At 40.0% G+C, this 24,483-nt stretch overlaps 1 protein-coding gene across 1 annotated transcript in view; it reads right to left on the bottom strand.

The window, feature by feature from the left end:
* The window catches only part of Armc2 (armadillo repeat containing 2), a 105,132-nt gene that overhangs the window by 30,921 nt on the left and 49,728 nt on the right, over positions 1–24,483 (bottom strand). Inside the window, exons 9-12 of the mRNA XM_019209201.1 lie at positions 22,457–22,559; positions 20,092–20,315; positions 9,474–9,619; positions 4,702–4,801 (exon numbers count right to left, since the gene is read on the bottom strand). Coding sequence (XP_019064746.1) covers positions 4,702–4,801; positions 9,474–9,619; positions 20,092–20,315; positions 22,457–22,559 — 573 coding nt within the window. The remainder of the gene's footprint in view (positions 1–4,701; positions 4,802–9,473; positions 9,620–20,091; positions 20,316–22,456; positions 22,560–24,483) is intronic.

Genomic DNA, 24,483 nt, shown 5'->3' with positions numbered 1-24,483 from the left:
GTGTGTGTCACTATGCCTGGCTTCTCCTTAGGTTTTTAAAATAGGAGCAACCTAACCTCTCAGACCAAAGATAAGCTACTCAGGCCCTCCCTGATTGTTTAATCATTTGATGACAGTTGTGTACACTAAGAGACTACAAAGCTTCCAGAGTGTATTTCTACAACCCAAGTTAATCTTGCAGAAACATTTCCTAGAGTGAAAAAAAAAATAACTATAAGAAGTAGTAATTTTATTAAAGTTACTGCAGTACTGAATTACATCTCAAAGATCAGCTCTAAACTTCAACATCTAAGCCAATCTCAGACGTGGCAGTTTTTAACCAGTGTAGAACATGGTGTGGGATTTCTGGAAATTATTTTTATTCCTAAGAAGCAAAGAAAAACAAATCATATTCAACAGGCCACCCGAGCCAAGGGAAACGTGAACCCAAGTTGCTGTGCTGGTCTGAAGTAATTTAAAATCCATCATTTCTGTATCACTGTTGTTTATGGCAGCCTGACAATATGAAAAGTACGGAGAAAAATTCATATTATTTCCTCCTCCAAACTAGGAAGAGGAAAGAAAATATTTAAGGAAGAAGTACTTGAATATTAGAAAAACTAATAAATGCTGTACAGATTCCAAAGCATTCCATAGAGTCCAAATTCATTCTTTCAGCACTTATCATCTCCTGTGCTGAGCACTATCCCAAATTTATCGAGAGCAAGTCTGTCTCAGGAGCTCTCAGCAATGGGTGCAACAGAGAAATGGCACCACATGGCAAACTATCAAAGAAATATTTTTACAAAAGATTTCTTTGGTTAATGATTTTAGGAAGTAGTTGGGACACACAATTACTTCCTTATAGCATGAACTCTTTCCCCATTCTTCCAAAATATTTTGGTTTTCAGGAAAATATAAATAGGGATTTTTCATACTACAAAAAAAATCAAAGTGACGGCTCAAAGCCATAACATTCCAGTGTTTAATATAAGCAAAGGAAGGTACAAGAGTGACCCTCCTTGGACTTGCTGGAACAAGGTCTCTATAATCGTCCAGTCTGGCCTTGAACTGAGGACCATGCTACCTTGGGCTCCTGAGTGCTAGGAATACAGGTGTGTGCCGCCACTCCCAGCTATCAAAGTCTGATTTTTAAAAGTTAAGAATATGACTCTAATATAAAGATGAAATCAACACATTTAAAAACTATTTGTGTGATTCATGAGAGAGCCAATAGGATGATAAAGTTGGTTCCAAGAATAATCAAAGAGCTGGGGATTTACAGCAGTTTAAAAAGCATTAGAATAAGATTTCTAGGTTAAATATATATACCTGGCTAATAGACTACAAGGTAATGAGAACGTAACTTTGGTGGGGGGTACTGGGGATTGAACTCAGGCCCTTGCACTTGTGAGGCAGGCACCAGAACCACTGAGCTAAATCCCCAGCCCAAGAACATAACTTTTGAGGGGATCTTGTCTACCAGACAGAAATCTATAAAGTAATGTGTAACTTCATAATGTCTGGGTTCAATCAAATAATAAATAGCAAATTCAAACACTGATACGTGGTAGAGATTGAAGCTATGGGAGGCCCATTAAATAAAGCCTCAGTATGACGCTGTCAGGACGTGCCTCCCCACACACATTTATTTCTCCATTTCAGAAGTTTTTTCTTAGCAATAGGTGTAGTGCTTAAGACCACAGGTGGACAGGTGGAGTTCCTTGCTCTGGATCTACTCATGGGTGCACTAGCTATGCTAGAATCTTTAAGGTCATGCACTAATGAGGCGTGAACTGACTGGTCCCAAGGAGGCTTCACAGAGAAAGGGACCCCCGAGAGCTACGTCTTGAAGTCTGAATTGCCTTTTAAAGATGAGAGACCACCAGAGAAACTGTATCAGAGTCCTTTAAACCCTTCTTCCAAAAAGCTGTCATCTGAGTTTTTAAGTTACTCTTACTAAGCTTGGTTACAAAGTTCTTCTCTTAGTTGCAAGCAAACAATTGCAAGTAAAGATTACCAAAGGCAGAGGTAAGTAACCAATAAAAAGAGGAGACAGAAAATCCATAGAAGGGAGATAAACATTTAAAGAAAGTCATCAGTAGATGCAAGGTCCCAGTGTAGGACAGATAACTTCTCTACAGCAATGACTGTTGCTTAGAATAATGGCCTTGGAAATACGTAACATATATGAAGATGACTTTCATCAGAGTGATTAAAATAAACTTGGTGATTAAAGGAATCATAGGCAGTTCTGTCTGCAAGATGCTCTTCATTATTCCTGGATATTAAAATAATTTTAATAGGAAAACAAAATTATAATATCATCCAAGACATAGATTTTAAATACTAATATAGCTTTATAGATAACTAAAGTAAAAAAACAGTTTAGTGAGGCATATGGTAACATTTTGTGCCAATTAGTCTAGGGATGTGGTTCAGGGGTAGGGTGGTAGCCTAGCATGTGTTAGCTCACAAGAACAAAAGTAAATTATTCCAGTTAAATGCCAGGACATGTAGTCCCCTGAGCCATACTGAAATCTCAATCTCTCATACTGGCAAGACTGCAGAATTGTTTCTATCAAAGATGGCCTTCATCTAAGCTACAGTCAGAAACAAAACACTGTCTACTAGCACTGCCATAAAACAACAGGGCTATTTTTCAGTACTCAATGAAGTTGGCTCCTTTTTAAAAAAGTTTGTTAGGTTATACCTTGAAATCGAACTATTGAACAGCAGTGTTTTCTTTCACACTCTTTGGAAAATTCTGGTGCAAGACAAAGAAATCTTCTCCAGTTAAGGTCACCTAAGTTATCCAGGACCAAATCACTAAGGTGTGTTGGACACAGTGTGCACCTGTCATCCCAGAATTTGGGAGGCTGAGGCAGGAGGATTGCAAGTTTGAGCCCAGCCTGGGCTACATAATGCAACTCTGTCTCAAAAAAACTTAAAACAGTCAACCAAACCACTACACAACAATATCAACAACAAAAACACACCAAGGCAAACAGAACAATGGTGACAAAATTATAATTAAAGTTATTGAAATTAAATAATAAAATAAATATGTAAGTATATCTGCTGCTGAAGGGAGTATGAACTAAAATACATAAGTAACTCTTTTTTTTCCTTTTCTTTTCTTTCAGTACCGGGGACCTTGGGCTTGCAAACCAGATGTACAGTGACACTGAGCTAAATCCCCAGCCCATAAGTAATTCTTTTAATGAAGTATAATATCTAAGAAATTTCAGTCAATATTAAATTTTTATTATTTAATTTTTTTCCTTAAAAAAGAAAATTAGGAATAGGAATAGCTAAGATTTTCATCAAATCATTTGTCCAAAGACTACAGTTCTGATAGTTTGTACCAAAATCTAAATTAATAAATGTTTAATAGACACTGAAGTCAACAACACATTATGAACATTTTAAAGTCGATTAATCAAATTCATTCTCTACTTGACATGGCAAATTCTTATACCTTGAAATCACTAGATGTATGCAATTTATAGAAAATACAAAATAACAGGAAAAGGTGTTTGCAATCCAAATATCTAGAATTTAAAAATTCAACTGCATCACTAAAAATCAGTTTTTAAAAATAAATAAATAAAACTTTATTCACAATTTAAACAAGATTTCATCATCTTTAAAGTGTAGTAATGGGGCTGGGCAAGGTGCTGCACACCTATAATGCCAGAAAGCACTAAGGAGGCTGAGGCAGGAGGATCACTATGACTCAGGCCAGCTGGGCTACATAGTGAGTTCCAGGCCAACCTGGATGCTATAGTGAGACCCTGTCTCAAAAAATTTCTGTCATTTATATAACTAAAATAATAAATAGTTAACATAATATAAAGTGACAAATTCAGTCATTCTCAGAAATACTTGTCTTGACAAAAATAACTGAATGTCATTTGGCTTTCAATGACAATTAGAATTGATATTTTGAGGTGATTTGTGGCTAATATAAACAAACATAAAGTTTTAGATTAATATATTCTAAGTGTGCATATACCTTAAATTATCTGGTCTTAAACTAAGAAAATTTTTGTGGTTTTGGGAACTCACTGTATTTAAAATAAATACATATTAAATTCACATAGGATATGTCTCACTCGAATCATTTATAAAGATAAATAAACATAGACTACATTGCGTGGGCATTCAAAAACTTACAATAAGAATTAATATTTGTGCTAAGTGTTATAATTCCATTAAGAGGAAGTCATTTGTGAGCTCTTTTTCAAAAGAACCTTTGTTCTAATCAATTAAAATGTTTCATTTAAATATGGTACCTAAAAATTTTATCATCTAAATACAACATAGTCAAAGAATTAGACTTTAAGGGCTAGAAGAAGCTTCACAGTATGTTCATTAGACAGGGATCCCAGACTTTAGTTTGCATCACAAGTCCACAGTGCTGGGGTAGAGCCCACTGAGCATCTATGAAATAAAAAGGGCACCCACATTTGGCCCAAGATGACTGTCATGTACATGGTCTACGGTCCCTGTAAGGAACAATACTCCTGGAGTTCACCCTATTTCCTCCCTAAATCTAGAGTCCTCCGAAGACATTTTCTGCCTCAATTTACTTTCTTTTCAACCCCTCCAGGCAATTCATTGCCTCTTAAGGAACAGGAACCAACACACTGAAACAAAGTCGGTCATACAAATATGCAGTGCAAAGACACGGAGGACACTGAAGATTAAAGAACTGACCTGCTTCTTCTGGTATTTGTTTATCAGATTCAAAAACGAGGCAAAACATCTGGAATAGTTGGCCAACGCCGTACAGCAGTCATGGTAAGATGTTAGTTTGCTGCAGAAATGCCAAATGGGAAAACAAAAGTAAACTTTATTTTTCTGTCAAATTCTTTTTATACTTTTAAAATTTTTATTAGCATGTTTGTAGTACATAATGATCACATTTTGCCTTTTGCCAGGGGGAGCTGGTACACATGCATAACACTTCTTAATTCTTTTTATGTCCCCCATCACATCTCTTGGTCCTTTTCTCATTCTATAAAATTCAGGTACATACAATTATCATTTTAAATATGGTTCTTCAAAGTACTACCCAGTTAACAGGAAAGAGTAACAAAATGCTTCTTGAGCCAATCTGGAGAAGCTATAAAGAGGCTTGCTGTCTGCTCTAGATTCTGAGGGGATTGGAGCAGGGAAAGTTAGAAGGTCCTGTGAAAAACAGAAGCCTGCAGACTGTAATACCTCTATGTGGTATGAATTCACACTAACCCACGTGGTTCAGAAACCCAAGTCAAGAAATTTACACAACAGCCAGTTGCATCACAGTGAATCCCTTGGTACTCTATCAGAAGCAAATGTAAATCTTCTCTAGTACACTAGGTCAGCAGTGCTATCCTAACATCAAGAAAAATAGGATTTAAGGCAAAAATCCTTGAAAACAGGAATTTTCAGAGCAAATAAAACCCACAAGGCAATACTGATAAGCCCACATCAAACTGGGGGATGTTCATAAATTTCTTACTAATTGACAGATCAATAGGTAAAACATCATCAATGTATATATTTTTGGGGTTTTGTTTTGTTTTTTTTTTTTTGTACCAGGGATTGCACTTGGGTTCTTGCACTTGCAAGGCAGGCCACCGAACTGCTGAGCTAAATCCCCAGCCCCAACGTATATATTTTTTAATTTGACTATGTACCAGGCTATACACAGGCCTCAATATATTTTCAGAAAAGTGGTATTTTATATGCTGTTTTCTCTGGTAAAAATGCAGCAGGACACAGTGGTGCCACTTGTAGTCTCAGCACTTGGGAGGCTGAGGCAGGAGAATTCGTTGTTGCCTAGACAACATAGCAAGATCCCATCTCAAAATAAGTACAGTTAATTAGAAGCCAATTTTAAGAGTTTATTTTAAAATACACTGTTAGAAATTTAAAACCACATATCTCATGGAACAAAGAAATAAGAAAATCTAAAAATGTTTACATCTGAATAACAAATACTGTAAAGTAAAACTTATGAGATGCAGCTAATGCAGTATTTAGAGGTAAATGTATAGCCTTAAGAAGGCCATAAAGAAACTGAGTTTCTATGGAAAAGAGACAAAATACAAAGAGGAAAAAAAATATAATACAGAGAGTAAAAATGGGTTAATAAGAGCAAAAAGAATAAGGCAGAAAACAAACATGCAATGAAGTGGATCAATCAACCTGTCAGCCCTTTTCAAAAACTAGTAAGACTGGCAAACCTTTGGCAAGACTCATCTAGAAAAAAAGAGAAACATCACAATCGAAATTGGGAACAAAAATCGATGCTAACAAAGCTCAAAGTACTCCAGAGGCAGAACAACTGGAGTGAACAGCAGAGTTCCACAGCTTTCTGTGCTGCTCCTGGGAAAACTGGCACACTCCTCCTTGCCTCAGTCTCCTCACGTAGCAAATGATGGTGCCTATCTTCAAAAGGTGTTGTAAGGGGCTGGGGATTTAGCTCAGTGGTGCCGCCAACTGCCTTGAAAGTGCAAGGTCCTGAGTTTGATCCCCAGTACAAAAAAAAAAAAGTGTTGTAAGGATTAAATGAGCCAATATTTAGAAAGTACTCGGAATATTGCACAGTGTTTAGCATGTACCACACAAGCATTTGTTAAATAAGTAAAATAAATAAAAGGGAATCTAATTAGAGACAAGACAGAGATTAAAGGGATAATACAAAGAAGAACATTTGAAGCAGTTTAATTTTGCTTTAAAACTTTAAAAAATAGACAAATTCCTATGAAAATACAACTTTTGAAATGGAACCAGATAGAAATAAGAGATATGATTAGATATATAACCATTAAAGAAACCAGATCAGTCAGGCATGGTGGCACATTCCTGTGGTGTAGCTACTCGGAAGGCTGAGGCAGGAGGACGGCTTGAGTTTAGAAGTTCAAGATCAGTCTGGACAACAGGGGAGACTCTAGGGTGGGGAGAGGCCAGGGCCCAGGCCTGGTGGTTCAGGCCTCTAATCCTAGCACTCTGGGAAGCTGGAGCGAGGGTGGGGGGAGAAAACTAGAGGGATTAAACTGTGAACAACACACACACACACACACACACACACACACACAAATGTTAAAAACAGCTTTTGAGCAATCTCTCCAAACTTTTTAAGACACAGAGAGGTTTAATTTTCACAAATTCTAGAAAAGTTTCAACAAAATGTTGAACTATACTCAGCTCATTTTATGAGGCTGGTATAAACTTGACACTAAAACCAGACAAGGACAATACAAGAAAGGAAAAGAAAACATCAATCTACCTCATAGGTGAAACATTTTAAAGAAACAAACAAACAAACAAACAAAACCCAGCAACATATAATGGCTGAACATGAGAAAATCTATTAATGTAATTTAACAGATTAATGGGTTGAAAAGTAAAACAAACAATCGAAATGGATTCAGGGCAAGCATTTGAGATAACTTAGCATTGTCTAATGGAGAGAAATCCTTTCATAACCTTCTAAAAGGTATCTTCAAAAACCTACAACAAATATTATTTTCAACTGGTGAAACCATAAAAATACAGGTAATTTCTTTAACGTCAGGAGAGAGGTAGCAGACCCACCTCTCCATGATTTAGCCTGGAAATGAGACTGGAGTGGGATAAAAATGATAATAATGGGAGTAATTATTCTTATTTGCATACAATTTGCATGGAAAATCCAAGAGAATCTATAAACTTTTTCAACCAAATGTTCATCAGAATTATTGGGTACAAGGCTAATAAGCTTGCTATTAATATACAATTGAGTTCATAATGGTAATGCAGAACCTAGGAATAAATCTAGAAAAAAAAATGCGCAAAATCTTTACAGAGAAAATTATACAATTGTACTGAAGGACAGAAAGATGTGATAAACACATATGGTGAAAAGACTCGTGTCATGAAGATGCCAATTCTTCCCATTCCAGCCCCAGTTCCTATCATGGACTTAGCTGATTGTCCAATTCATAAGGAAAATAAAAGAACAAAAGTCTGGATTTTAAAGGACAAAAAAGGGAGAGATTCATCTTAGAGCAAGATTGTAACTAAATCTGTCATAGTAAAAAAAAAAAAAGTGATACTAGTCTAAAAACAGACAAACCAGAATGCCTAGCGACAGGTCTATAAGCGTTCGGAAATGCAGATGTGACTGATAAAGTCTATGACAAAAAGATGGCGTGTTCAAAAATGATGTCGAGCCGGGCATGGTGGAGCATGCCTGTAATCCCAGCACTCAGGAGGCTGAGGCAGGAGGATCGCTGTGAGTTTGAGACCAGCCTGGGCTATATAGTGAGTTCCAGGTCAGTCTCAACTACACAGTGAGATCCTGTATCAAAAAACCAAAAACAAAACAGAATAAAAATGATGTCGAGACAACTGACTATCCACGTGGTGAAAAAAAAAAAAAAATTACGTTGCACCCTTACATGTTGCCCTCCACAAAAATAAATTCAAATTTTACAGTGGTTCAAAATGGGAGTAAAGATCCAAAATATAGCTCAGGAAAGCCTGTATGGGTACCCCCACTTTGGGCTCAATTACCAAGTCCAGTCTTCAAGAAATTTTGTACACTATTTGTTTAAACCACTACAATAGTATAGTTCAAGAAAAGGCCAGGGTCCAGGTCTGATGGTCCAGGCCTGTAATCCTAGCACTCTGGGAAGCTGAGGCAAGAGGACTGCAAATCCCAGCCCAGCCTGGGCGAGTTGGTGAGATGGTGAGATCCTGTCTCAAAGTTAAAAACTAAAACACGGGCTAAAGACAGAGCTCACCGTGGAGCCCTTGGGTCCAATCCTCAGAACAAATAAAACAAAACAACAACAACAACAACAACAACAACAACAAAAAGCCTCCAGATATCTAGAGAAGAAGGTTCGCTATGTAAAAATGCTGACAAAGAGCCAGGGGGAATACACAAATTAAAGACTGCTGAAATTTAACAACATCTCGCTTTAAGGCAACCTGGATTCCAATGGTCACCATCAGGGAATGTGTGAGATGACCTGGAAAAACAGCCAAAATAAAATAACCTTTGATTAGAAACTAAGTCAGATCAGACATCTAAACAATAATCTGCTTTTTGAATTAAAACTCGTAAGTACTGTTTCCAAGTACACCAGAAAGTGTGTCGTGTCCCACGGTACATAGTTCTTTATCAGCAGCAAACTGAGAAGATTTAAAAAAACAAAAATATTAGGATCGCTCCTAACTGACCAAAGAACTAACGTGTGATAGTCACTGCGCTTGGAGGTAGATTACAACCACATGGGAAGCAGACTCCATTGACATCAGGTATTTTAAACTTGGGCCACTGGATTTGCCTTTTCTGTTAGTAGGTGAAGTAAAAAGCAAAAAAAAAAAAAAGAAAAAAGAAAAAATCTGACCCAGAGACACACACACACACACACACACACACATGCACAAACATGAAATAACCCAGGCATTAGCATTTTTGCAAGGCTGTTTCATTTTTTTAGTCCACCCACCTGAATATTCTGGCAATATTGGTACAGACGTCCTTGTCGTCCATATACCGTTCCGTCACCATGCAGAGCTGGGGAAAGGTGCCGATGCTCAGGCACTGACTCCTTCCTTGTGGTGAATCGACCAAGTTTCTCAAGGTGGCGGTTATCTGGGATAAAAGCAGGTTTGTGCCATTTTGAAACACTGGCAAAATATGGCCACACTAAGCAGTGTGACAAAATTCGTCCCACAGATTTCATTACAGCACCAGGTAAACGAAGTCCCTGTGATGATTCTCCCACGAGAGCACATGGGCCTAGGCACAAGCAGCATGAAATGAAAACAGAGAAAGTCTAACGTGGTTCAGAGGTGAAAGTGATAGGCAATTGGTGCATGAGAACTCAGGGTTAAGCAAATTATCATCTGGGTCTGAGAGCAGACGGAAGGTCTTCCGTTGACCCCGTGATAACCCCATCAGGCCCACAGATTTGAAACTTCTTCCTCTACCGTTCAGGTAAGTAGCATGAGATAACGATGTGGCCAAATAATTTCTAAGGCTACAGACTTACTCTCTTCTAAGAGGCAAGCTCTCCACTTGACCATGGATCCACAGGGCCATCTTCTTAGCTAAGAAGACTAATAAATAGTTCTAGGAATTCCAGGCCATCGTTGCCATAAAATGGAAAGTTTGCATCATCCAACCTGGCTCTGTTTGTTCTTCTGTTCTTTCAAATCCAGGTACTCGGGCATTTACTGGTTTACCTTGACCCAAAGAATGACTCACACACTTTCCTCAGTGGAGACCAAAGTGCACAGATGCCCAGGTGAGTCCTGACTAAACCCAGGCAGGTGGAAACATGGTGGATCGTGGAGCCCCCGTTCCAACCCTGAGCACACGAACAGTTTCTTTTCCCTAGTTCCAAGGGCTTCAAAGGTTGGGCTCCCCAATCTAAAGCCATCTCCTTGCTCCCCTCATCTAACATCCAGCAAGGGACCTTGACTGCAGAAGAGACCATTGTTTTCCTATGAACTTTTATTCACTTGTTTTGGCCTCACATGTTTTCTCCCTCTTGAGTCCTTCTCTCACCCCTTTCAAAAAGGTTAAGACAGCTTAAGAATCTTCGGTCCCTAATACATTAGTTTTATAGAAGGCTCAAATCAGGAGCATAAGCACACATTAATACATTATGCATCATTTGATTTAACTCCTCGTCCATTCACAGTACACAGCATGCTGTAGAGTGCATGCGACTTGGTGAGGAAGACACAGCACTTAGAACATTTCCAGACTTAACAGCTGTGGTGCTGGTAGGAAAAACCTGCCTGAAACTTATACCACACATTGGAAAAGTACCCAGTGATGCTTCTACCTATGACACTGCTGTTGACCTAATTGCTCAAGGCCCCAAAGTCCTAGAATCCTGCATTTCTGCTTTCTGTCATGTGAAGCCTTTTGTCCATGGCTCCCAGGGTAAGATTCAGTGTCCTGACCACAGGCCAAGGGGCCCTCCTGTGTCTGGTTCTCACCAAGCCTTCAAGCCTCCTCCCCACACCCACGCCGTTGAGCGTCTTGCTGCTCCTCCAGGATCCAGCTTCAGTATGAGCAGGGGGCTGTTTGTCTACCTTCCTTGTCTTTTCACCACTGTGCTCCCAGGTCCAAGACTTTAGCCCGGCTTGAACATTTCCAGAGGGAAGAATGGCGTGAACAGAAAGGTGAGGATGTCAGAAAACTGTGAGTTAAGCACACAATGTCTCTGAGGCACGTAAAATGTGAGGAGATTTTAGGAGCAGAATAGTTTTCAAAACTATTGAAAAAAAAATGGACTTCCTGAAAGGAGATGGCTGTCTGAGTACTTGTTCCCTATTTATCTCACTGGAGACAGCAGCTCCCCGAGACTGCCCCACCTCCTCCCTCTCCACACCTGACTGGGCCCCCGCTCCACTCCTCCAGCACCAGATCCCTGCAGCTTCATCTCTGACACCGCTCTTTGGTTCCTGAGCGGGCTCCCTCTACGGTCTCTGCAGGTCCAGCTCACCTCACCACAATTCTCAGCTGAGAAGCCAGCCCTCCCTGCCCAAAGCCGTGCTCCGAGTTCCCAGGCCCAGCGGACAGCAACCACACCTCAAGGGCTCCTCACTGTATGGAACACGCTCTACCCTCTCCGGACCACACTTCCTTCTGACTCCACACCACACCACGCCCTCGTCCTCTCCCAGCACCACACCTCGGGGTGGATGGCTCCCTCCGCTCTGAGGTCCTCCTGGATCGGGATCCTCCTGATGCCTTTTACTGGTGACCCCTGCTCAAGCCTCAGGACCTGGTCAGGCTCCCTGCTTCTCTGGGAGACTGCTCAGCAGGTGACCAAGCACTTCCTCTTCTGTGTCAATGAGAACTGCTCCTGCCCCTGCCCCTGCTGCCCCATCACAGAGTCCAGTGTTTCGTGCGCCTTCTCCCCCGTGCTGGGCCTCTCTAGTGCGCGAATTCTCACTCTTTCTACACAGAGGGCAACCAAATGTGCAAATGAAAAGCTCTTCAGATGTTCAGTTGTTGGCTGGCTAGGTGGAAGAAACTCAGGAGGAGGGCAGGGGGAGAAGGAAAGGAGAAATGGAGAGAGGAGGCTTCCCCTTAAAAGCCTCTGGCAAGAAAGTTCAGGAGATTAACAGAGGCCTGGGTGGACCAAAGCTTAAAGACCTGAGGGAGAAGTGTCTGGAAGAGGCCCCTGAACAGATACAGACCTTAAGGCCCCCCACTTTGAGGGCCATGTAGGGGTGACCTGCTGCCTGCTCAAAAAATGTAGGCAAATGGGTGGGAGGAGGGTCCAGCTCCACAGCATGGTAACAGAAAAGGCAAGCTCCAGGCCGGTCCACTGAACTCTGAACTTTGTGTCACGTGTTGAGCTCACCGTATATAAGTGAAAATTCAAAGTCCAATACTAACACCTCGAAGAATGAAGATACATTTGAGATCGCTAAGGAGTCCTGTAGCAGGAGTCTATGCAGTCTTTGTCCTCCCCACATCCACTGGGCCTGCTCCCAAGGCAGAAGTTCACTCAAGTCCACGTTTGCTGAATAAACATATAGTTTCTTAACTTTCCACTCTAATCTGTGTTGTTCCTAATTCTACTCAGATGCATTTCTTTTTATTGTACATAATATTTTAAGCAACCTGAAATGCTTTACTTAAGAAAAGCATAAGTTAAACGCACACAGGTACTTGTTTAGCTTTTAAAGGACTCCCAACCTCGGGAGTATCATTTTACCAAAAAAAATAGCAAACTGAAAAACAGTGCATTTTGATTCTTGCTTTTCCCATCTCCTGACCTGCAACTGTGTGGGACAGACATATGGAGACACAAGGCAACTAGGAGGAAGGAGGAAAAAAAGAGAAAATATAATTGACAATCAACAAAGCGGATTAATAAAAGTTTGAGTGTTCTCTCTTATGAGCAGTTGTGAGATGATGCTTAGGACAAAACATAAACATAATTTTTTGGTAGTACAGTCAAGGAAGAAACATTCCATTGTGGCTCTGGCTACTAATTTGCTGAAACATGGCTGAGCCATGCTCATTTTTTCTTAGGCGGCCATTTCTTTGCTCTCCACTTTCCTGATCACATGAGGCACCTTCCTCAATCAGCTAAGATACCCTGTGAATCTGGCATAGCTGCCTATCTCTTATTGGATTAGTTGAGCCTTGAACTTCTCATTACGAAGTCAACATTGGGAGGCCCGTTTTATTTCTTTGTTTGCTTGTTTGTCTTTGAGACACGAACTATGTCGCTCAGACTGGCCTCAAATTCTTGATCTTCCTTTCTTGGTCTCCTGATTGCTGGAATTACAGGTGTACACCACCCCGCACAGTGGGTCATCCATTTTAAAGGGAAAAAGTATCCTAAGAAGAGATCACAATAATTTTTAAAGGCTCAAACAGCATTTTAATACAGGAAAATTAGAACCCAAAAGAGTTAGCATCTATTCTTTCTTTCAAGTTGAGTGTTGGCATTTAATTATGAATTTCCAATTGTGTTCTCAACTACAAATTAATTGAGAAACTTGAGTAAACACAAGAAGATTTTGTCTTAAATCTGTATACCCGGACTTGGGTCACAGCACAGGCCTGACAACTGTGGCCCTATTCCCGACATCCCCAGGCCCTGTGGGTGGGGGCCAGACAGAGAAGGTCACTGAGTGGACCTCAGTCTCCCTGCCTGGCCCATTTCCAGAGTGGGTGACCCTCTCTTCCCTTTGCTCTCTTTCTCGCTCCAAGTCTCAGTCCTCAGGATTCTGCCCTACTTGGCAACCAGCCATCAGCGCTATCCCAGTGCACAGTGGCCTGTGGTTCACCATGGAACTCTTGCTCAGGTGAGGCAGAAGTTAAACAGGCTCTCCGGCCAGCCCACAAGCATCACCATCCATGTGACACTGTTGTCAGGAGAATCAATTCTCTAATTCTGAAAAGCTTTCAAACAAACCACTGGAACCTAATGCAATTGAAAACTGTGCCATTAACAGTCTGGAAATTACTATCCTTCTTCAACCCAAACCAGCATTAAGATTTAGTTCTATTTATTTGTTTATTTGTTTTTATATATCAAGAGCACGATGTTGATATACTGAGCTGGGAAATAAAGCTATCTCATGATCTTTGTCCCTTTTTTTTTTCTTAAGACAACCCCAAGAAGCAGGCAGGAAAGATATTAATGTGCCCTAGGTGGGGAAACTGAGCTTCCAAGTTGATTGGTGCCCTGGGCTTCTGGTTCCTTGTCTGTTGCTTCCCCCATTCTACTTGGCATTTATCTATAAATGTATGGATTTTATTGCTCAATTGTCTGACATATCCATAACCAAAATCCCCTGAACTTTATCTCAACCTAACTGCCAAGTGCACAATGGTTCACTTCCCACTGGTGATGTGAAAGCATAAATTCAGCCACCAGAGACCACAGACAGTGTCAAATGATTTAAAACCAAAGCCATGCCATTTTCCAACCTCAGCTAAACCATTTCCATTAATAAAAGCACTTTCATTTTTTGCATTTGTGCCCAACTGAGACCACATGCATGCCTAAATGAGAGCTTTTGTGGTAACCAAGAAGTTTCATTTTATCTCAGAGATGATAAGTACAGTTCTGGAAGAGATGAATGAAACCAGTGACAAGATACCCTGGAAACATGAAACTACTAGTACCAAAGATTTCTAAGCATTTTATTGGAATTTTCTAGTATATGTGGGTATGAAAGTATTATTAATGCATAATCCTTGAAAACACTCTGCACCTGGTCCTCCTAGGCACATTCCTACCATGGCTGTCCAACATCAGCAGGAAATAGTTCTGTCCTCCTCAGGCACCCCCCCATGTCCTATTACTTTGCTTTATTATTTTTTTGATTTACTGTCTCTGTGTCAGTTTCCTTGGCAAACGAGTAGCTAGCTGATTCTTCTAAAAAATCAGAAAGACATGCATTAAGCATTACCAAGTTGGGGTTCTATCCCCAGCACCACAGAAACCAACAAGAGCAACCCACCAAGTAATAACACCAATGTTCACAGTTACATGTGAAAGCTAGTGATATATCTTCATTGCCATGATGAGTAATATTTACAGTAAAGAGGTGAGGCTTAGAGGACACGACTGAGACAGAAAGCAAGTGGCTGTCTTTGGCAACAGCAGGCACAGATGCTAACTTCCCACCCTGAATTTCCTTGCTGTTGAGGAGATGTCATTAGCATATTACGTCTGGCTACGCTCCTCCAGGCACTTCCTGACTGGTGAGTTTGGATAGGGCCCAGGCATTGCAACTGCAGCCTCTTCCTGGCCCTCCTCCCTTTTCCTCAAGGAAGCGAGCTGCCAACAGAACCTGGAGTGTTCTCCTCTGCTCTTCTAGAGAGATGGCCTGGGGCTGGGAAGTGAATGTAATCTGAGGGTTGTGGATTAGAAAGTAGGCCTGTCTTGGGTGTAAACTGCAATCCTCCAACAAGGCACTAACTTCTTTTCTACCCCATCCTCCTTAGTCTCGTATTTCCAGTTCAGAACCCAAGCTATAACGTGTTCAGAGGCCGAGTCTCCCAGCTCTAAAGATTCACTGGAGAATCAGAAGCCAATATGAGTTGCCTATGGGCAGCTCCTTCTGCAGAAAGGGAGGAGAAGGAAGAGGAGGCACCACAACCCTGTATCCAGTGAGTGAGTGGTCGGTTACACAGTCGGGTATGGTATCTTTTTTTATAGTAAGTAAAGTTCATGAGTGGGAAATAGCTTCCCCTTCCCACTAACAAATACATCATTAAACATTTTATACCATTAAAAAATCAGCAAGCTTTATAGTGATCAGTACCACAGATTGTGATCAAAAGAGAAGTTTTGTCTAATCTAAGGAACAATATGCTAAACAAAATAAGCCAGGCATAGGACTCTGGTTTCTGTAGTGTGTCCATGTCAATGTCCTGGTTTAGATAATGTTTCATAGTTATGCAGGAGGTCATCGAGGAGAGAAACTGGGTGATGGGTACAGGGGACCTCTGTGTACTATTTTTGCAACATCATGTGCATTTATACCTAGTTCAAAATGAAAGTTTAAGAAAGCCACACACAAAAAAGTTACTTTTAGAACAGAGAGAGTTTATCTAGGGTGAAAGATTGGGAAAATGGCTCCCAGGTAGGGTAGGTAGTAGAGTGGTGATTGCTGGGAAGGGGTGGCAGAAAATTGCTGAGGTGAGAAAAATCTTCTGTATCTTGATAAGGGTGTGGATCACAAGGTTATCTACTTTTGTCAAACTCTTTGAACAGGCAAGACCTAAGTATTTCACCATATGTAAATCGTACCTCAACCAAAATAAATAATCTCATCTTCCTATTCAACAAAACCTTCAAGAGAAATGCTTAAATTTGTTTCTATCAAAACAAAGGCCCCAGCCCTGAAACAACAAAATCTCCACAAAATCAAAAGAATGACTATAGAGGAAAAAAAATACAAATTAATAAAAAAATAGGAATGGAAATTCAAGTTGGTTTGGTTTCAGTTATTACACGGTATAACTATAAATTTCCTGGCTGGGGATTTGGCCCAGTGGTTTTGCCTCCTGCCTGGCAAGCAAGTTCAATCCTGGTACCAAAACAAACAAACCAAAAAACAAAAACAAACAAACAAACAAAAATTGCCTGGCTGTAAATGTAAGTACACAGAGATTTTCTTTAGTTCCAGCAAAGCTGCTTAGTATGTGAATAGTCTCAAGTGTGACACCTGAGAATCCCGGCTTGGAAGGCTCTTTTCCAATCCCCGGAGGGCACACAGTGGAAGTCAGGCTTGCTGAGGTGAGAGGACTCCAGGAAGTTCCCCCAGCTCCTGTGTGGTGCCTTCCTGACTGCTGGTTGGTGTTCAAAGGTCAGAGGACAAGGAACACCTCCTGATAATCCATTCCAGACCAACACCGTCAGATCCTTGTTTCTGTCAGTGTCACCTCCTGGGGTGATGCAATATACTACTGGCCGTTAGGGCTCTTATCTGTCAGCTGCCTTGTATTTCTCTTTTTTGAAGGTTCAGGCAGTTCTCCCTAAATTCTAATATTCTCGAATTTGGTGCACATGAATGATTGCACCTGCCTATTCTTACGATTGTATTGATAAACTTGCTTCTCCAGCTTTGGCAGCCTGGGCTACAAACACTCTGCCTTGGTACACAGGCGGCAGCCCCTTGGTGCCTTGGATCATCTCTCCTCTAAGTACTATAACATAGAAGCGAGTGTGACACTGACCACACGGAACCACGCCTTGGAGAACAATGGGCACTGGAATGCTGTTACCTGCTGTGGGGCCTTATCGGCTGCTGTCTCGCTGACCACTGTCTCACTCACCACCAGAAGGTTCCTGGCCTGGAGCAAGCACTCCAAAAATGCTTGCGAAATGGCTCTTGGCTGCAGCCGTATGGTGATAAACTTATAGGCACACACAGATACATGCACACACACACACATGAGCAGCAGCACAGAAAAACCTTAAAATTCACAGATCAGTGCATTTTCCTCTGAGCAACATCAGCCCATCTGCTGTGAAGGACTTTACTTTCACACCATTTCTTCATCTTCCTTAGAATCAGCCCAGCTTCTCGGTATGGCTGTCCTCTTCACTGGGGCTGTGGCATCAGTGATCTCACCCCTGCACTGGTCACGTACCGTGCGTACATCTCCTCCTGTCACTTCCCAGCACTGCGCTGTTTATCGGTTTAATATCTTCTCGCACACATTTGTCTTTCTGCCACTCTGACCTCATCTCATCTTCCTCTCACTCTGCCCGCCCACTGCTCTTGCTGCCCCAGGCCATTTCCCAGGGCCTGGCATTTTGGACACGTGACTTTACCCTCTGAGTCTCACCTCCCACAACTCCTCCACGTAAGACACCCTCTGCTCTGGATGCCCTGACCTCTTCGTCACCACCCAAACACACCTTATTTATTCCCAAAGTGAGTATTCAGCATCCACTTTCCCAAATCCTATGTAACACTCTGGATCCAGCTGCAGCTGACACCCATTTTCACCCATTCGGTGGGCTCCTAAAGGACAGCTGTAGGGAAACTGGAGGAGTCTAGCCCTGTGTCAGATGCTAAGATGTGCTTAGTTTGGTGACACGAGTTCCCTGCAAACTGCTAGAGCTACTGAGGTCCTCTGGGTTGCAAGTTGTACAGGCTGGCTGGTGTTGCTACTTTACCTCCCCGCACCCCGCCCTCGTTCTCTCTGGCTTACAGACATTATTTTACTATTGTTACAACCTCAAGTGCTTTATTTACTTTTCAGTTGAACAGAAGTAACTTCGAAAAATGCCTCATGAGCTCGAGTTACCAGATAAACAGTTCTGCTCCTGGCCAGATCAGTCTGGCTGAATGTGGACCTGAGCCGGCTGGTGAAAAGCCAGGCAGTGTTACACATTCACAAGAGTGGAGGTTTTCATCCCCTCTCACAGTGAAATCACGCATGTATATCTTCCCACACATATGATGCAAACCAGCTTTTCTTTGTTTGAATTAAGTATGAGGGAATGTCCAGTCTAGGGGATTCTGTGAATGACCACCCTAAAATGATGCTTCCTTCTTCTCCAAATCTGTAAACACACACAGTTGACACGAATGACACTGGGTAACAACAGGAGTGTGTTCTCGGGTGGTAGCTAAAACAGGCTCCACATTTTCCTGCTGGACAAGGGTGTGGGGCGCTGCCGAGGCCCCACCCATGCTAGATCCAAGGACGGTTCAAAGGAAGGCTGTGGAGACAATGAGCTGCTTGTCTCTGGAAGGTGGTGAACAGGGAGGCGGAAGTTCTACAGTGCCCCCTAGAGGGAATGGGAAAGGGGTCTGACCCAGTTGGCATCAGAGGATGCTGCATCCTGGGAAAAGGGAAAGAGGACAGAGGGGAGGAACTGACTCCCAACTGATTGGTATACCAGATGCCCCATTTCCTGATCTGACGTGTCTGGCCACAGTAATACTCAATACTGCTTTACGCCAATTGATTTTATAAAACATCACACATATATAAAATAGGTTGGAAAGACCTTTTTCAACTAGACAGTAAATCCACAAGCTGCCACACAGAAATTTTAAATGACACAAATATCTCAAAATGGGGTAATAGTGTGCAGTCATTAAAAAATGAGTTTATAGAGTTGACATAAGTTATTTTTACCTCATATTGTTAGATGAGAAAAGAGAAATACATAGAATATGCCATAGTTAAAAATTCATATGTGTATTAAAAGGTATTGAGAACATCTAACAATGTTAGCTAACTGAACCAAAGGAGAAAGGGTAAGGAGGGAAGAGGGTCATGAATAGCATTTAGGGCCAAGGATTTAGTTCAGTGGTGTTGCACCTGCCTCAAAAGTGCAAGGTCCTGAGTTTGATCCCCAATATCAAAATAAATAAATAAATAAATTCAAAAAACAGCTTTTAAAATTAACAGATTCCAAAAAATTAATAAATAAAAATAAAATTAACAGATTCCACAAAAAAAGAGTTATGTAAAAGTTAAATATGCTACATGTATTTACCAAAAGGTCAAAGATATGGTATTACATCTCAGGGTAAAAATATTTCAGATGATTTTTATATTCTTCCTTATACTTTCCTATATTTTAACAGCAATTACAATATTATATTATCAGAAATAACTATTTTCATTGAGAAAAAAAATCTGAATCACTAGTGACATAAAAATAATGTTTCTTAAGTCTTCCTGGCTAAACCATAGCACACCAATAGAATTTGGCAACATTCATGACCAAAAGAGATTTTCACATTTTTCATCAAAATGAAGGAAGTCCAAAGTCCTAAATTAATAATTATCATAAATATCTTAAGAATCTTGAGGTCAATGACTAAATCTAATTTTTAACAGGCTTTCTCAAAGACTTAGAGCACTCTGAGTGACCCATCAATCCTCATTAGCTGACAAGCACATTTCAAATCACATGAATGATTACAATCAAACATGCCATTATTTGATATACAAATGCTATTAAGAGTAAAATCTCATCTAAAAAACAACATGAGAGCCACTATGCCTGGCTCTCCTGTGCTAGTCTCTTTAACGGTGATTGCTATTAGATAACATGAAAATTAATTTTGTACATCAAACATTTCAAGTAAAATACTTACCTGGACCAACAAGTGGCCCGAATTGGGCAAATATGTACCATATGTCTTGATATTCTCATTCAGTTGCTTTATCAAACGTGCCAATATTTCCAGGGTACCTTTGCTGACCATTTCATTAAGAAATCTTGGATTTCCAGATATGAATTTGATAGTCCCCACGCAGTATAAAAAAGCTTCGGTGTTAGTCTGCAGGTCTTCACTTCGCAGGACCTCCAGTAGTGATTCTGCCAAAAAGATGAATTATTATGAATGTCTGAGTATAACGGAAATATGTTAAAGCACTTGTATGTGAAGGTCAAATATCATTTGTAAAACATATCTTACAAAGCTACATTCAAATGCTTGTTACAAGTTACACAAATAAGCAAAGCCTACTTTTAGCTATGACAAATCTCTGCAGCAGTAATGACACAAAAGGTTGGGGTTATTAATATATAAGTAAGAAAGTGTTCTTTTAATTAAATGCCATTTTTTGCCACATACTCATATCTATCAGCCTTCATTTTTAGTTACAAAAAGTTCAAGTTAATATAGAATACTAACAATTAAAGCAATTTAAGAGTTAAATGTCAACAAACCTTTAAGGATGTATTTCTATTGTTGATGCTGCATTAATGAAATACAAGTCAAATTGGGATTTCAGAAAATCTCAGTCACCACACAAAAGGGCCAATTTTGGTATAATATCCAATCTTTCCTGAGATAACTTAAGAACATGTATCCAACTACTAGTTTTAGAAGTAAACCAAACAACTCGAAAAGGGTAATAATGCAAAACTTATTTTTAAGTTTATTAATGTTAATGTGGTCATTTGGTAGATTCTTTCTGTGTGTTCAGTCTACAATTCTCAATTAGTTGATTCAGTGTCAGATATTTCTTTCAGCATTGGTTTTGTCCATGTCTGCTTGGGTTAAAAGAAAAAAAGTATTAAGACAACTTAGATCATTTTCCCTATGTTACCATAAGAAGACTGGGAGTGTTTCCCCTGTATCAGTAACATAAATTAATAAAATATTTCCAATTAGGTAAGTAAGCATCTTCATTATTTAGAGCTGGGTGTGGTGGTACACAATTACAATCCCAGTGCTTGGGAGGCTGAGGGAGGATGGCTGCAAGTTCAAGGTCAACCTAGGGTACACAATGAGTTCAAGACCAGCTTGAACTAAATAGTGAGACCCTATCTCAAACAAACAAAAAAATGGTTTAGAAATATGTCAGGAATTAGGTATTAATAGCTAGGGGATTAGAAGGTAATACAATTTCTTTATCTTTATCTATTTGAAATTTTGATGTCAGATTCTTGCAACAGTACAGGGGTCTTTTAATTTTTAATCATTCTTACTATATCAAAAGACTAATACTTTAATTATGTAATAAACTACTAGGTGTATTTTTTTCTAATAGTAGACCCATGACCAGAATATGATTTTTAAAAGACACCTTGAAAAGTCATATAATATTAATAATATAATATTAACAAAACAAAACAAATCCCTATCTGTCATACCAGGCTCCAAATGATGCATTAATCATAATGGGAAAATACAAAGAAGCATATGAAAAACTAAGCATTGCATACATGGGAATCAAAATATAAAGTGAATGTCTAAATTTTAAAAATTTGTTACAGTAAAACACACATTGCCATTTAGCCCTCTCAAGTCCTCCTTGTTTCAAACACACTTATCCCAACCTTTTTTTGTTGTTGCTGTTTCTGCTTTTTTGTTTTGTTGGTACCGGGGATCAAACTTAGAACTTGGCGCTTGCGAGGCAGGTGCGGTGCCACCGAGCTAAACTCTCAGCCCCATCCCAATATTCCTGTCACTTTCTGAAGCAGTTTTAGAAGGCCTCTCCCATGAGCGTCTTTATATAGTGTGATACAAATACAGTGAATGCTGCCATGTGCCCTGAAACTGAGGTTGCAAAAGCCTTACAGTACGTCCTCGTCACCTTACTCACCAGCTCTGGCAACACCGGGCGACGTTAGCGCTTCTCCAAAGTCAAAATGAGCGTAAAAGCAACGCTGAACATTCTGAATGAACTCGGGACGCACAGGCAACTGTGACAGCACAACTAAAGGCGTTCCTGACAGAGGCCTTGCGGAGCTGCTTCCCAAAGTGGCAAGAGCGACGGGTTCAGTTTGGAAGTGAGGGAGAGGAGTTTGAGGGGGATTAATAGCAAGTGTCTTCTATAATACATTAAAAATTTTTAAACATTCATCATGTTTCAATTACATCTCCGAACTTCTGCTTTTACTGGAAAATAAAATATTCCTGCTATTATTCATTATAAATTTTCTCTCCAAACCTTTTGTTTGTACTCAAGCGCAACATTTGCTTAGTGGTGGCACTGAATGATACTTACCCAGAATGTTTTCATTTTGAATCAGAGAGTCATTCTTCTCACTCCTGCTAATTTTAAATATAAGTTTGCAGACATTAAGAAGATTCTTTCTACTCACTCTCAGCTGCAGAGAAAGAAAACACTTCTATTTCTAATGCAGAGGAACATAAAGACATGCCATATTTTTAAAAACACAAATATCTATATTAAAAATGCACCAAGAGTATCTGTAAACATAATTCGTTCTACAGAAACCAGCTTTGAAAAGTTCAGGCCACATATTGACTATGATATCTATCTCAATTATATTAAATACACTATAAACCATCTTCAGAGTAAGAACATTTTAAGAATAAGCATTTACTTCTTACTTTGTAATGTTTCATATATATGTATATGTGAGTTATTAGTTATTTTTAAAGGAGAATAAGGAGGAAAGGGGGTAAGACCATGTTAATATATTTAATCAAATGGAGTAATTGCCTTAAAACATAAAAATAAAGATAGATAACACAATTTCAGAGTAAAATAATTTTTAAAAGAATCTATAGTGAAGGAAAAAAGGAAAATAAAAGATAAAAAGTGTGTCCTTTCTGTCACTTTGTGTAAAAATATTAAACATTAATGCTGTCTGATTAGATTATACATATATATTTGTTTTAAGGCTCTTTCTGGAGTGCTTTGAGATAATCATTAATGCTGGAAACTGAAAATTACCTTTTAAGTTATATTAAAAACATCTATGTAAATTAAATAGGGGGCAGAAAGAAAGCATACTTGCTTTTTAAGAAAAGCATAGTCTAGGATGTCTAGCTGAATCAAATGGTCTAAAGTAGCTCTGCATTTATCACTTTACCAAAAGTAGTAAAAAAAAATCTTAAATGTCTAATAATAGAGACTAGTTTGATAAACGGCGGAACATAGCACTATTCATATGAAGCAGTCACAAAGATTATAACTGAACACTATGTCTAGAAAGAAAATTCTCGTAGTTAACCTCTAGTTAGATGGGAACATTTAGTGCCTTCATTGCCACAGTGTAAAAATAGGTTTACCGGGATGAGTCATCAGGACAAATAAATATTTCTATGTGAAAGGATGACATAACTATCTTTAATACTGTTTATGAGTGAGTTTCTTTGGTTTTTCATGAAAGATAATGGAATTTTTTAGACATATTTGTTAAAGGCTCATCCTGTGTTCCATCCACAAATGCTTTCTGAGCGTTCCTGTGCCGGCCTGTGGGCCTGGCTGTGTTGGGAATGCAGAGTCTCAGGCCCAGAGGAGGGGTGGCAGGGGACATGCCTGTAATCCCAGCACTCTGGGAGTAAGGAGGATCACAAATTCCAGGCCACACTGGGAATTTAGCAACTTAGGGAAACCTTGTCTCAGAAAAGATATGTTGGGGATGTGACTCAGCGTGAAGGCCCAGGTTGGATCCCCAGTATGGAAGAGCAGGAGGGGGAGGTGGTAGTTTCTATTTCACAGGAATACAATGTATCTTGTTCTTAAGATTTGGGAATATATGTGCATCAGTTGACTATCTCCCACTAGACTGTAGGGCCCTGTGGTCTTAGCCATGCTGCTTCTCTTTTCTATGTATATTACATGGCATGTGTCCTACACCGGACGAAACTTGTTGACTACAACTTACGTCCTCCAGCATTTGTCATATTTAGAGAAAAATGACAAAGGGGAAAAAAAACTGGTGTTAAGGGTTTTATCAAAATAATGACAATGAGAGAGAGAGAAAGAGACAGAGAGAGAGACAGAGAGAGAGAGAGAGAGGGAGAATACAGATCCCCCATAGCTTCCAGAGCTGCTAAACCTAAATCAGTTTATAGTCAAAGCAAATTCCTAAAACTTCTCCATTGATAACTATAAAGTTATGATTTTAAAACATAAAAAGAACTGGGTGTGGTGGCACACACCTGTAATCCCAGCATTTGGGAGGCTGAGGCAGGAGGATCACCAGGAGTTCAAGGCCAGCCTGGGCTACATAGTGAGTTCAAGGCCAGCCTGAACTACATAGCGAGACCCTGTCTCAA

Source organism: Fukomys damarensis, unplaced genomic scaffold (assembly GCF_012274545.1).
Source record: "Fukomys damarensis isolate Sample0158 unplaced genomic scaffold, DMR_v1.0_HiC HiC_scaffold_14, whole genome shotgun sequence".
NCBI lineage: Eukaryota > Metazoa > Chordata > Mammalia > Rodentia > Bathyergidae > Fukomys > Fukomys damarensis.
Note: the sequence above shows the minus strand (reverse complement) of the source record. Positions and strands in the feature narration are given on the sequence as shown.